This window comes from Aulostomus chinensis, chromosome 8 (genome assembly GCF_037954235.1).
Source record: "Aulostomus chinensis isolate RoL2024-O1b breed Wild chromosome 8, RoL_Achi_v1.0, whole genome shotgun sequence".
Classification (NCBI taxonomy): Eukaryota; Metazoa; Chordata; class Actinopteri; order Syngnathiformes; family Aulostomidae; genus Aulostomus; species Aulostomus chinensis.
The window spans coordinates 7,417,458-7,430,278 of NC_141327.1; the positions used below are offsets into that span (position 1 = coordinate 7,417,458).

Below are 12,821 nucleotides of genomic sequence, written 5' to 3' on the forward strand. Positions count from 1 at the left end.
GAACAGTATCACAGACACACAATACACTTACTGCAGCACATCTGCCTGTCGGTATCGGTTAGGAATCCATGCATCGGCAATTTTAAAACATAATAAACATGTCCCCCGTTAACGTGTTATCTAAAATGATTAAAGTAACAGGCTGCACGGTGGTGCAGTGGTTAGCACTGTGGCCTCACAGCAAGAGGGTTCCGGGTTCGAGCCCCTGCTCGGGGCCGGGATCTTTCTGTGTGGAGTTTGCATGTTCTCCCTTTGCCTGAGGGGGTTCTCTCCAGGTGCTATGGCCTCTTCTCACCGTCCAAAGACATGCAATTGGGGACTAGGCTAACTGGATACTTTAAATTGACCATAGGTATGGCTATGAGTGTGAATGGTTGTTTGTCTCTATGTGTTGGCCCTGCGATGGACTGGTGACCTGTCCAGGGTGTACCCCGCCTCTCACCCGTAGCCGCTGGGATAGGCTCCAGCCCCCCGTGACCCTTAACAGGAATAAGCAGAAGACACTGGATGGATTCAAGTAACAGATCAAGAAACTAATATAGGTCTAAAAGTATATTCTTTTGGATTTTTAATGCAAGTACTTGCACTGAGAAATCGAACTCACCTGAAATGGTTGAAATACTTCTATTATTTCTATTTGTTCTACAGTAAAAATGAAGGAAACTACTGCTTGTGGGCGGCATAGCTCAGGGTGGGCGGCATGGCTCAGGGGTAGAGTGGCCGTCGAGCAACCAAAAGGTCGCTGGTTCGATCCGCGACCCCTTTGACCATGTTGAAGTGTCCTTGAGCAAGATACTGAACCCATAATTGCTCCTGATGAGTAGGTTGGTGCCTTGCATGGCAGCCTCCACCGTGAATGAGATGACACTGTAAAGCGCTTTGAGTGCCGCCAAGGTAAAAAAACGCTATATAAAAATTGAGTCCATTTACTGCTTTAATAGATATTTAGTGTAATCAATACATCATGGTATGAGCTCAACATTTGTGTGAAGTGACAAACACTTTATGAACAGCATAGCTACCTATTTCTGACCCACACATAAATAACTATGAAGCAACAAAGACATAATTCTAATTTTTTATCCTGTCAGAAATTAAAATTGTTCTTGTAGGTTTGATGTAATCCATTTTTGTAGGAGCTGGACCGGGTTAAGAATTTTTCTTTTCAGTTGAGAGGAAAAAGAGGAAACATGTTGCGACAGGGAAAAACCTGTTGAATTTCAATTGTTTTAGATTTAAACATTAATTATTGTAATCTGTATATCTCATTTAACAGCCAGTTATCACCAGAAGATTTGGCCCAGGTTCCTGCTAATTCCACTTCCAACATCTTGAACCGTCTGATGGTCAGCTATGACCCAAGAATAAGACCTAACTTTCAAGGTAATATCACAGTGTATTGTTTATAGGTAAGTGATGATAAATTGGTTTATGTGTGCTTCAAGACTCCATCAACAATGAGGGACTTCTTTCAACCTGAATCCCAAACTTGACAAATCAAGTTTTTCTCTCTCTACAAAACATTGTCTGGGTCCTTGCATAATTTGTATTTCGTGTGCTTCTCCTATCAGTACCCTATATTTCCTCTTTGTGTCGAATGAGTGCTGCACTGATGTTGTTGATGTGCTGAAATTTATTTTACCATATACTTGTGAAAGTATCATCAAGGCTATTGTCAGTGGTTGTAACTTTGTCTTGTGTGTATTAATGTCCCTGAATCTAACAAATATTGTGAACAATATTGTAACCAGCAAAAAATAAAAACTGAATGTGGCAATGCAAGGGTTTGGACAGCTGAGAGTTGTTGACAGCACCATCTGGCAGAAACTCAACCTCACAATTTTGCAGGAAAGTTAACCCCTTTTGAAGGTCAAAAAGATTCAAGCTTACACTCACCTCCATAGAAATGCACAACTTTTATTTCACAAAAGACAACTGCTTATTAATGCTAGATTAAGGCAAACTGTAGGCTGAACTTTTGGTGCTGTATGATTTTATTTTATTCAGTTTCTTTTACTTGCATGGACTGCACTTTCTGGGTTTGCAAGACACATACAATTCATATACATACACACACATTTACATATATACATATATGCATATACATACATATACATATACATACATATATACATACACATATACATACTATATATATATATATATATATATACATACACATACATATATACATACACACACACACACACACATATATATACATACATATATACATACACACATATACATATGTGGCGGTGGGGTGTGGGTATGATTACAACAGCGCCAGAGTATGGCAGTTGGGAAAAATGGTTGCAACAACGCCACCTGGTGACAACTATGCCCCAGGAAATTATAGGTCAGGATCACGCAGATTCGAACAAAAGCCCACAGGACAAAACACGTGTAAAATAAACAGTTCTTTCTTAACCATATATATTTAAAATGGAATCAAAAATTAACGCCGGCCAGGAGGAACTTTCGCCCCTGATCGGAATGTAGGCGGCTCGGAACCCCATATTTGTAAAACCACTCTGTAACCAAAACCTGAGCCACTGTCGAAGCCCGTTGGTCACGGGTAGGGACAGCCACTGTAAACTTGCTGAAGACATCCGTCAAAATCAGGACATTCTCATATCCACTCTGTGAAGGCTCCAACAGCGTGAAATCAATGGTCAAGACCTCATTCGGTCTTGAAGCCAGCAGGTGACCTATGAAGCTAATAGGCCCATGCCCAGAGTGCTTAGCCACCTGACAATGCTGGCATTGAGAGACCCACTGCTTAATGTCCAAGGCCATTCCCCGCCAATAGCAGCGCTGCCGGACCAAGTCAGTGGTACGCTCTGTGCCCTGGTGGTCATGCTCTTGATGGAGCTGGGTCAGTGTCACCTCCTTAAGTGATCCCGGCAACAGGAGCTAGAGAGATTGTTCTCCCCCATCTGATCGGAAAACTTTTCGAAAAAGAATACCGTCCCTTTCCAAAAGATGGTCCCACTGACGGAGCAGTGCAATGGCCGGCCGAGATAGCTGCTGTCTCTCCAAGGGGGTCGGCGGTGCCCCTCACCGCCAGAAGTCCAGCACCTTTCCCAAGAGGGGGTCAGCTTCCTGCAGGGACCGGAGATCTGCAGCCGAGGGCGATGGAAGGGCCGAAACTACAGCCTGAGTTGCTGATTCCAAGGATGGAACTCGCTGGAGTAGGCTGGGGACTGAAGTACCAGGTACAAAGGTGGAAAGTTGTTCAGAACCAGGGATGTACTGCCGTGATAGTGCATCAGCATTCTTATTACTGCGGCCAGACCGGTATTTGTTTTTGATTAGTGAATGTTGAGACATACCAACCGAACGATTGTGGCGAATTTCAGCGAATTTCATGCATGTTCAAGGGGTCAAATTAGATTATGCGCGTTATGCGCATTATGCGCATATAGCGCGCACTCATTGAGAACAAGAACAGTATAATACCAGGTTTTGAATGGGTGTGTATGTGAAAAGTGGCTCCTGGCCGTCTGGCCAAGCTGCCTCATGGGTGTTGGGGGGGGCTGGGACACTGTTTAGTGTGTGTTTGTAGTGTTTTTAGCGCTGCTAATGTGTTGCTCTGCCGAGCAAACATAATAGGGTCTTCCCCTGAAGTACCTTCTGGCTCAGGCCCTAATTAACGCCGGCCAGGAGGGCACAACGATAAGGACAAAAAAAAGGGGAAACAGGGCTGGAGCTCACCGGATGGCAGAGGGACATACCAAACAAGGGGGGGGGGGGATGCTCCAAACGATATCACCCGTGGCACTGCACTCACAGTGCTAAAGGAAAACGTGAAAAGAAGAACCACCACCAAGGAAGAAACTGCCATCGATCCCTCCAGCACCTGTCCAAAAAATAAACAAATGTTAGTACCAAGTCACCCTACCAAACAATATAATTAAAGGACGAAAAAAAGCAAATAATCAAGGTTGTAGAAATAAGTTTACACAAACTATGAATAACTGATTATCCAACATAACACAGCAAATGATGAATACTCAGAATAACGCAACAAAATTACCAAAAATAATTGGTAACAACAAGAAATCAACAAAAAAATAACTACAGAAAAATGCAAAGTAATGAGAATATATGAGAAAATAACCACAAAACAACTGGCGGTTTAAACAGTGGGGAGACCCCGGATTAAAAGCAGCCACAATGGCAGGCTGCGCACTGCGCTATATCGCGTGTGCCCAGTATACGTGGCGTGGACGCTGCGGGAGCAGCGCAGGCGCAAACGAGCCAGCAAACCTACAAACAAAATAAACCAAAACAAAACACCAAAAACAGCAGCGTTCCGCCTGATCCACGGTGGCGGCACTTTTAGCTTTATGGGTCCACAGTGCGAGTCGGGGGGGCGCAGACAGCGCACAAAGCCGCCCCGTCAGCCTGCTTTACTGAGTGGCGAAACCCGCAGGACCAGCAGCCGTGCACAGACGTTGAGGAGTGAGCTCCAACGCGACCCAAGCCGCCTTAGGGAAAATCCAAGGCACAGTATTTGGCACAGTGCCATGTAGTGGAAGGGAGAGGGACGACCTGCCATATATATATATATATATATATATATATATATATATATATATATACACACACACACACACATATACATATATATACACACATACACATATATATGTATATATATTATATTCATATTTATATGGAACAACGAGAGAAGGAGAGAGAAGCACCATGCACCATGGGAGATCCCCCTACAGGAAACCTATTGCAGCATATCTAAGGGCCAGCCTAAGCAGTCTTAACTATAAGCTTCATCAAAAAGGAAGGTCTTAACTCTGCTCTTACACATTGAGAGGGTTTCTGCATCCCGGATTGAAACTGGGAGACGGTTACACAGGAGGGAGGTCTGATTATTGAAGGCTCTGGTTCCAAGTCAACTTCTAGAAACTCTAGGGACAAGGAGTCACCCTGCATCCTGGGAGAGAAGAGTTCTACTTGGATAATAGGGGCCTATCAGCTCTGTCTGATATGAATTTTGAATTCTATTGTGAATTTGACAGGGAGCCAATGCAGAGAAGTTATACAGGAAAGATGAGGTCTCTTCTACCAGTTCTGGTCAACATGGGGGCAGCAGCATTTTGGACCAGCTGGACTTATTGGTGCAGCCTGACAGGAGGTACTGTCAGTCATCCAGCCTGGAAATGACAAAAGCATAGACTAGTTTTTCTGTATTTTTTTGAGAGTGGATGTGCCTGATCTTAGTGTTGTGTGGCTGAACAAAGTCTTGGAGATTTGTTTAATGTGGGAGTTAATGGACAGATCCTGATCAAAGAGAACTCCTAGGTTCCTTACGGTATTGCTGGGGGCCAGGGTGATGCCATCCAGGGTACCTATCAAATCAGATAAGGTGTTTCTAAGGTGTTTTGGGCCCAGCACAGTAACTTCAGTTTTATCAGAATTTAATACAAGGAAATTGTAGTTCCTCTATGTTTTTATTTCCTTTAGACATGCCTCCAGTTTATTCAGCTGCTTTGTTTCATGTGGACACATTGGTAAGTACAGCTGTAATGGAGTGTTTCCTTATAATGTGACCAAGTGGAAGCAGATACAGTGTGAAGAAGACTGGTCCAAGTACAGACCCCTGTGGAACACCATAGCGGACTGTAGTGGTTTCAGAGGAAGTATCATTAGCAAGTACAAAGTGAGATCAACCTAATAGATATGACCTAAACCAGTTTGGCGCAGTTTCTTCATGCCAATGACAAGTTTAAGCCTCTTTAATAGGATATGATGGTCAATGGTATCAAAAGCTGCACTAAGATATAAGACCAACACAGAGACAAGTCCTTCATCTGATGCCAGAAAGAGGTCATTGGTAACTTTGACTTGTGTTGTTTCTGTGCTGTGTTGAACCTTAAAACCTGTGTGGAAATCGTCCAATAAGCTGTTGCTGTGAAGAAAGTCACAGAGCTGTTTTGCAACTGCTTTTGGAGAGAAAAGGAAGATTTAATATTAGTCTGTAGTTGGCTTAAACGTTTGCACCCAGAGGTTTTTTTTTTGAGAAGGGGATTAATTGCTACGACTTTAAAGGCCTGTTGGATGTAACCCGACAATAGTACCACACTGATCATATCTAAGAGAGAGGTGCTAACAAGGGTTAAAAAGTCTTTAAGCAGCTTAGTTGGGATGGGGTCTAGGAGACTGGTGGATGGTTTTGAGGAAGACATTATTGCACTAAATTCATGAAGGTAAGTGGGAGAAAAACTATCCAGGTATATGTTTAGGCCTGCAGCTGCCTCTAAGGTTTCTGAAGTTCTAGGTGCCTGTTGTCAGCTGATGGCAGGAATATAATAAGTAGAATTTTGTCATTAAAGAAGTCCATGAATTTATTGCTACTCAGGGAAACAGGAATACACCTTGGGTGGGTTGCCAGTCCACCACAGTCTGTATAGACAGACAACCATTTACCCTCACAGCCACACAAATTTAGAGTATAAAATTAGCCTAGGCTCCATTTCCATGTCTTTGGACTGTGGGAGGAAACCGGAGTACCCGGAGAGAACCCACGCAGACACAGGGATAACATGCAAACTTCACTCAGAAAGACCCCATGCCCGAGCTGGGGCTCAAACCCGGAACATTTTTGCTGTGAGGTGACAGTGCAAACCACTGCACCACCATGCTGCAAATGATAATAACAATAATAATAATAATAATAATAATTGTACCATCCCTGGCTGAATAATGGTCAGATTCTCTAACTGATGGTCCAAAGTGTTTATTTCGGGAACTTTGTACACCTGAAAACACCATAAGAGCTATGAAAAAAGTTTAAAAATAAAAATATAATTATCCTTCTTCATAACTGTGTTAAATGACATTCGAGAGAATGAAAGAGATATTCGAGAGCTTTATGTATTGTTTTTTTTTTACTTAAATTAACCTTCAACCAGTACATTTATATCAATATGAATTGTTAACTTTATCTATTAAAGTTAGTACAAAACACACAAATGTATTTCTTTATAGTAATAAAGATAAAAATGAAACCACCAGCCTCATCGCCGTTCTTCCAACCCGACAGAATCGTTAAATCAATGCTCAATTGCGTACCTGCGATCTCAAACGCGCTATAGAACCATAAAAGTTACCGTGATCTTACCTAAACATTAAACATGACCTGAAGTGGTATGAAAACAAACCTTGTGCCCTTCATCAGCCAGATGCTAATAAAACAGACTAATGTATCACATTCAGCAGACACCATGCAGGTACACTTCTAACGCGCAGACTAATAACCCTGTAATCCGGCTATTTTCATTTCACAGCGAAACGCTTTATAAATAAATATATCAACTTGGCTTCAATCAGTAAACTAAATAAAAATAACATATTGAAAAAAAACGATTGTCACGTTAAAGGGCCATTTACATAATAATAATAATAATAATAATAATAATAATCACAATAATAATAAGAGTTTCATTTGATTCCAAATGGTGGAGGAATTTGCAGTGATTGCATTTTAATCAGTTTGAGGCTAGTATTTTTTATTGATTCAATTTATGATGAGGACCAGCTCATATCTTATCTGCTTGTATCATGGATTTCCTCACAGTGTCAGTGCTAAAATTTGTTGCCAAAGAGAGGCAGCACCCCAGACATCACTTGCTTATTTTAAAGCATGTTCAGTTATTTTTATGGACTTCTTTTTTCATTTGTTTTATTTATTTATGTTTTATTTCATTTTCTTAATAATAAAGGTTGTAGATTAAAAAGCATTTTTTTCTTATGCTCTGGCTTACTCACTGACTACGGGTGAGTCCTAGTTGAAGCATGCAAGTGTGAGTGAAGCAGCAGAGCATTTCAGCCTTTAGAGCTGAAGATGGCACTAGTAAGCTAGATGCCGACGTCGCTGACCTCTAGTCAAAGCCAGTTTTGGCACCATCGCTATGACATATGTTTAACCACTGCAGAGATGCCCAAGTTATTGGTTGGTGTTGGGATGATTTGGGATGGGTACCTGCCTGGGGCTGATATGAACGGGGCTTGTCAGAGCTGACTGTCTGGTAGGGTTGTCAAAAATATCGATCTATTGATTAAATATCGATTTTGAAAAATAAAAACGGTACCAAATGACTTTTCCATAGTATCGATACTCTACCTGGCTGTATTTTTTTTAGTGTCATCGCTCTACATGTGTCAGCTGCCATGAGATGGCATCTGCAGGACCTTTGCCACCAGTTTTAATAAATAAACAAAACAGCACAAGTGCTGTTTGGAGGTTCTTTGGATTTGAGTCGGATGAACAAGGAAAGCCAAAGGACAGTAGCAAGCCCATATGCAAGAGATGCAACAGAGCTGTGCCGACAAAGGAGCGAACACGACGAATGTAGCAAAGCACCTCCAAGACAGACACCCAGACCTGTATAAGGAATTCAAATGGGTACATAACAGTATAACTTGACATATGTATTGCCTAGAGTTATCACATCTATCGATGTTTACTGTAACATGTTGTTTTGTTAGTGAGCACTAGCTAAAGCTAATCTATGGTAGGTTACACATATTTAAAACTTATTTGCATAGTTATTGTGTAAGAATAACTTGAAAAAGAGCTCTACCTCAAGAATTAAGTTCTTTATTTTTCTTTAAATAAAAAACATTTTTGCACAAAATTCTGAGTGGTTGTGTGGTATCGAAAATCGAATGGGATATCAATACTTTTCAAAATATCGTATCAAATTGCGAAACCCAGTATCCTGACAACACTACTGTCCGATCAACAGAAGCTGAAAGTGAATATAGCAATGTCTGATGGCTGGAATTGAGGACAAACTTATGATGCACTTTCAGGAAAGGCTTTTGTCTCAGTCTTTACATGGGTGAATCTTGTTGAGGTAGGGACAGCTTAGCTATAAAGCAAGCCTCTGCACTCACTGGCAGACATGACTGCTCTGAGTGTACTGCCCCCAGCCAACCGCTTTACAAATTATAAGCATGTAGCACAGTTCAGTTGTTGAAAAATATCAAGCAGTGCTTTTGCTTTACCAGAAAAAAAAAATCACTTAATCACTATATTTGACTTTTTTGAACCTGGAATGCAACTGGCCTTTTCAGCAATATTGCAATAATTTCAACATGATTGCGGTCCAGCAAAAAATCCATCGGGCCCTCGCACTTGTATTTAAATGTATTATGTTGTCGTAGTTATCAAAGTGAAAATTTTCAACAGGTTTTACACCCCAGTCTGCTCCTACGGTGTGTCCCACTGTACTAAAGCTATACCAATCATGGCATAAACACATGTAAAACTGTGAATGTTCATGTAAAAGCAAAGAATACATGTTTAAATTTAAGTTCATCCCACTACACTTTTCAGTTATGGCTGCACTCATAGTGACCAACTCAAACTGCAATACACAGATAGTACTGAAAATTATTCATCAACACATCTCAACTTGCATCAGTATCCAACCATAATTAGGCTTGGTTAGTCCTTTCTCCAGTTTTTTTTTTTCCTTCTTGAAGTTCTCAGCTTCATTGGCTGGCATAAATTACTGGAAGTCATCATTCTGGGTAGTGTGAGTATCCTGCAGTAACCCTCTTTTTGACAAGATTTTCCATCATTTATGACTTACTGTTTTCCTGTCATTGGCAAGATATTTTGGTAAGCGTTGTTGTCATGGTTATGTAAGTATATTAGCTTCTGTGTTTTTGTACAGCCGTGTTATAATGTGGTGGGAGTTGTTATGGATCTGTCTAAAATTGGTAACCGGAACAAAAAAGGATCATTTATATAAAACAGATGAAGCTACCTGCTGATATTGGACTACTGTAGTAGCCAGTCCTGGCATGTGCCCAAAACATGAGATGCTGCAGCCAGTTTGAGACAGCTGCTTTGGTCAGGGAGCAGAAATATGCTGCAACACACTGATCATTTCCATAACATTAGCCTTGCAAGTTAACATGCTAATAAAAAATGAAAACAAATGAAAACAAATATGACATTGGGAATGGATAACCCTACTATTCTGAAGCTGTTGGTGACAGCATTTTACAAGCCTTTTTCAAATCACTGTAATTAAAAGACCTTAAGCTTTCACTGAAAAAAATAGTACTGTTTGGAATAGTATTATTTGATGGGTGTTGAAAGATCAGTATGTTTATGTAAAAACATTTGTGCTTGCTTGGATGTGAAAGAGGCATGTTAAATTTGGTGTATTTTGTGAATGAAAATGCATTTACCTAATTATGGAACTGTTGTCCACATTTCATATGAACATCGAAAATATCAGTAGAAGTATATTCATGGAGAAATTTAGGAAAATCAAAATAGATCTCTTTGAAAGGGGGTATATTGAGATTAAGTCAAATGGAGAGAAAACGCAAAGCAAAACAGGAAACTGCATGAGGTGAGAGAGAAAATTAGGAGTGTGTGTGGTTGACTTGATCCATGAAGCCTCAAGCTACAATCAGATGTCCTGACCTCTGCATAGCAAAAACACACTCCAATACAGAGTAAGGAAACACTTGGACATGGCATTTTCTGTCAACTACAGTCAGCATGAACATTTTGCTGAAATTTATCAGTCATGGAGGTCCTAGAGAGGCTGGGAAACTAACCAATGATGAGTCCAGGTTGATTAAATCATCCACTGGTTTGTCAAGTTACACACAGCCATAGTTTAGACCAGGGGTTCCTAGCCTTTTCCAACTCAGGGCCCACTGTTAAGTCTTAAAAAATTTTGCGGCCCACCCCCGACGGCTTTCAATTCACCATCTGTGTCTTGTATCGCTTTCCTTTTAGTTCTCGCTGTCGCTAACCAGCTATCCATCCTTACACTCCAGTTTCAGTCATCATCATCAAACGTAAACAATCAAATCCAATGCGGTCTAGCTGCAAAGTGGACCGACTGATAAAAAAATTCCTTGTCACATGTCTAATACTTGAAGGAAAAACAAAATGAAATGAATTTTAAATGTAACTGAATTTTAACATTTAAAACATTCTGTATGATTTTATTTTTATATAATTACATTTCCGACCCCCACAAAAAGCCGCACCCCAACTTGCAATACCATCACAGCCAACAGGTTGGGAATCACTGATTTAGACATTGGCATAAGCTAGTAACGTTAGCATCAGGAGGAGGGAGGGCTTGTCATTTCTTCTGTTATTATCTATGTACATCATTATTTCTGCTCTATGTTATTTATGGAAGGCTTCGGAATGTTATCAAACTTATCACTGTTGTGTCTGTTCATAACATAATACTATGGTGTATAAAATTGTGTTGTAGGTGCTCAGTGTATTAACACAGCGCAGTTTTGTCTGATTTACAAGACAATGTCACTCAAATTCACCGAAAAAGTCGTCGGCGTCGTCCTCCACTTATCCGGTTGGTCCGGATGGCTCTCCCCAGCCTCCACCAGCTCTTCCAGGGGAATCCCAAGGCGTTCCCAGGCCAGCCATGAGATATAATCCCTCCAGCACGTCCTGGGTCGGCCTCGAGGCCTCCTTCTGGTTGGGCATGCCTGGAAGACCTCCCAAGGGAGGCGTCCAGGAGGCATCATCACCAGATGCCCAAACCACCTCAACTGACTCCTCTCGACATGAAGGAGCAGCGACTCTACTCTGAGCACCTCCTGAATGACTGAGCTTCTCACCCTATCTCTAAGGGAGAGCTCAGCCACCCTGCGGGCTCAGCCACCCTGCGAGGAAACTTATTTCGTCCGCTTTTATTCGCGATCTTGTTCTTTCGGTCATTGCACAAAGCTCATGACCATAAGTGAGGGTTGTGACATAGATTGACCGGTAAATCGAGAGCATTGCCTTTTGGCTAAGCTCCTTTTTACCACCCGCATCACTGCGGATGCCACCCCAATCTGGCTGTCAATCTCCCACTCCATCCTACCCTCACTTGTGAACAAGACCCCAAGATACTTAAACTCCTCCACCTGAGGCTGGACCTCCCCCCCAACCCGGAGTGGGCAAACCACCCTTTTCCGGCTGAGGACCATGGACTTATCCCAGCTGCTTCACATTCGGCTGTGACCTGACCCAACAAGAGCTGTCAGCCGTGGCCTGATGGAACTAAGAGGACAACATCATCTGCAAAAAGCAGAGACGACATCCTCCCGCCACCAAACTCGACCCCCTCCACTACCCGGCTGCACGTAGAAATTCTGTCCATAAAGGTTATCAACAGAACCAGTGGCAAAGGGCAGCCTTGGTGGTGTCCAACCCTCACCGGGAACAAGTCTGACTTACTACTGGCAACGCGGACCAGACTCTCACTCCTCCGGTAGAAAGACTGAATGGCCCTTTGTAAGGGGCCATCCCCCCCATACCCCCCACAGGGTGCCCCTGGGAACATAGTCATAAGCTTTCTCAAGATCCACAAAACACATGTGGACTGGTTGGGCAAACTCCCATGCCCCCTCCAGCACCCTACCAAGGGTGAAGAGCTGACCAGGACGAAAACCACACTGCTCCTCCTCAATCTGAAGTTCGACTGTCGCCCTGACCCTCCTCTCCAGTACCCTGGCGTAGACTTTTCAAGGGAGGCTGAGGAGTGTGATCCCCCGATAGTTGGAACACACCCTCTGGTCCCCTTTCTTAAAGATGGGGACCACCACCCCGGTCTGCCACTCCAAAGGCATTGCCCCCGATGTCCATGCAATGTTTCAGAGACGTGTCAACCAAGGCAGCCCTACCACACATAGAGCCTTGAGATACCCAGGGCAGATCTAATCCACCTCCAGAGCTCTGCCACCACAGAGTTGCTTAATTGCCTCAGCAACTTCTGCCCCGGAGATTGGATGCCCCCCCCCCC

General features: G+C 42.5%; 1 protein-coding gene across 2 annotated transcripts in view; it reads left to right on the forward strand.

Annotated features, from left to right (window-relative positions):
* The window catches only part of LOC147256968 (glycine receptor subunit beta-like), a 95,121-nt gene that overhangs the window by 16,618 nt on the left and 65,682 nt on the right, over positions 1-12,821 (forward strand). For both annotated transcript variants that reach the window (XM_086210693.1, XM_086210692.1), the window contains exon 3: positions 1,277-1,383. In XM_086210693.1, the coding sequence (XP_086066819.1) occupies positions 1,277-1,383 (107 nt within the window). The remainder of the gene's footprint in view (positions 1-1,276; positions 1,384-12,821) is intronic.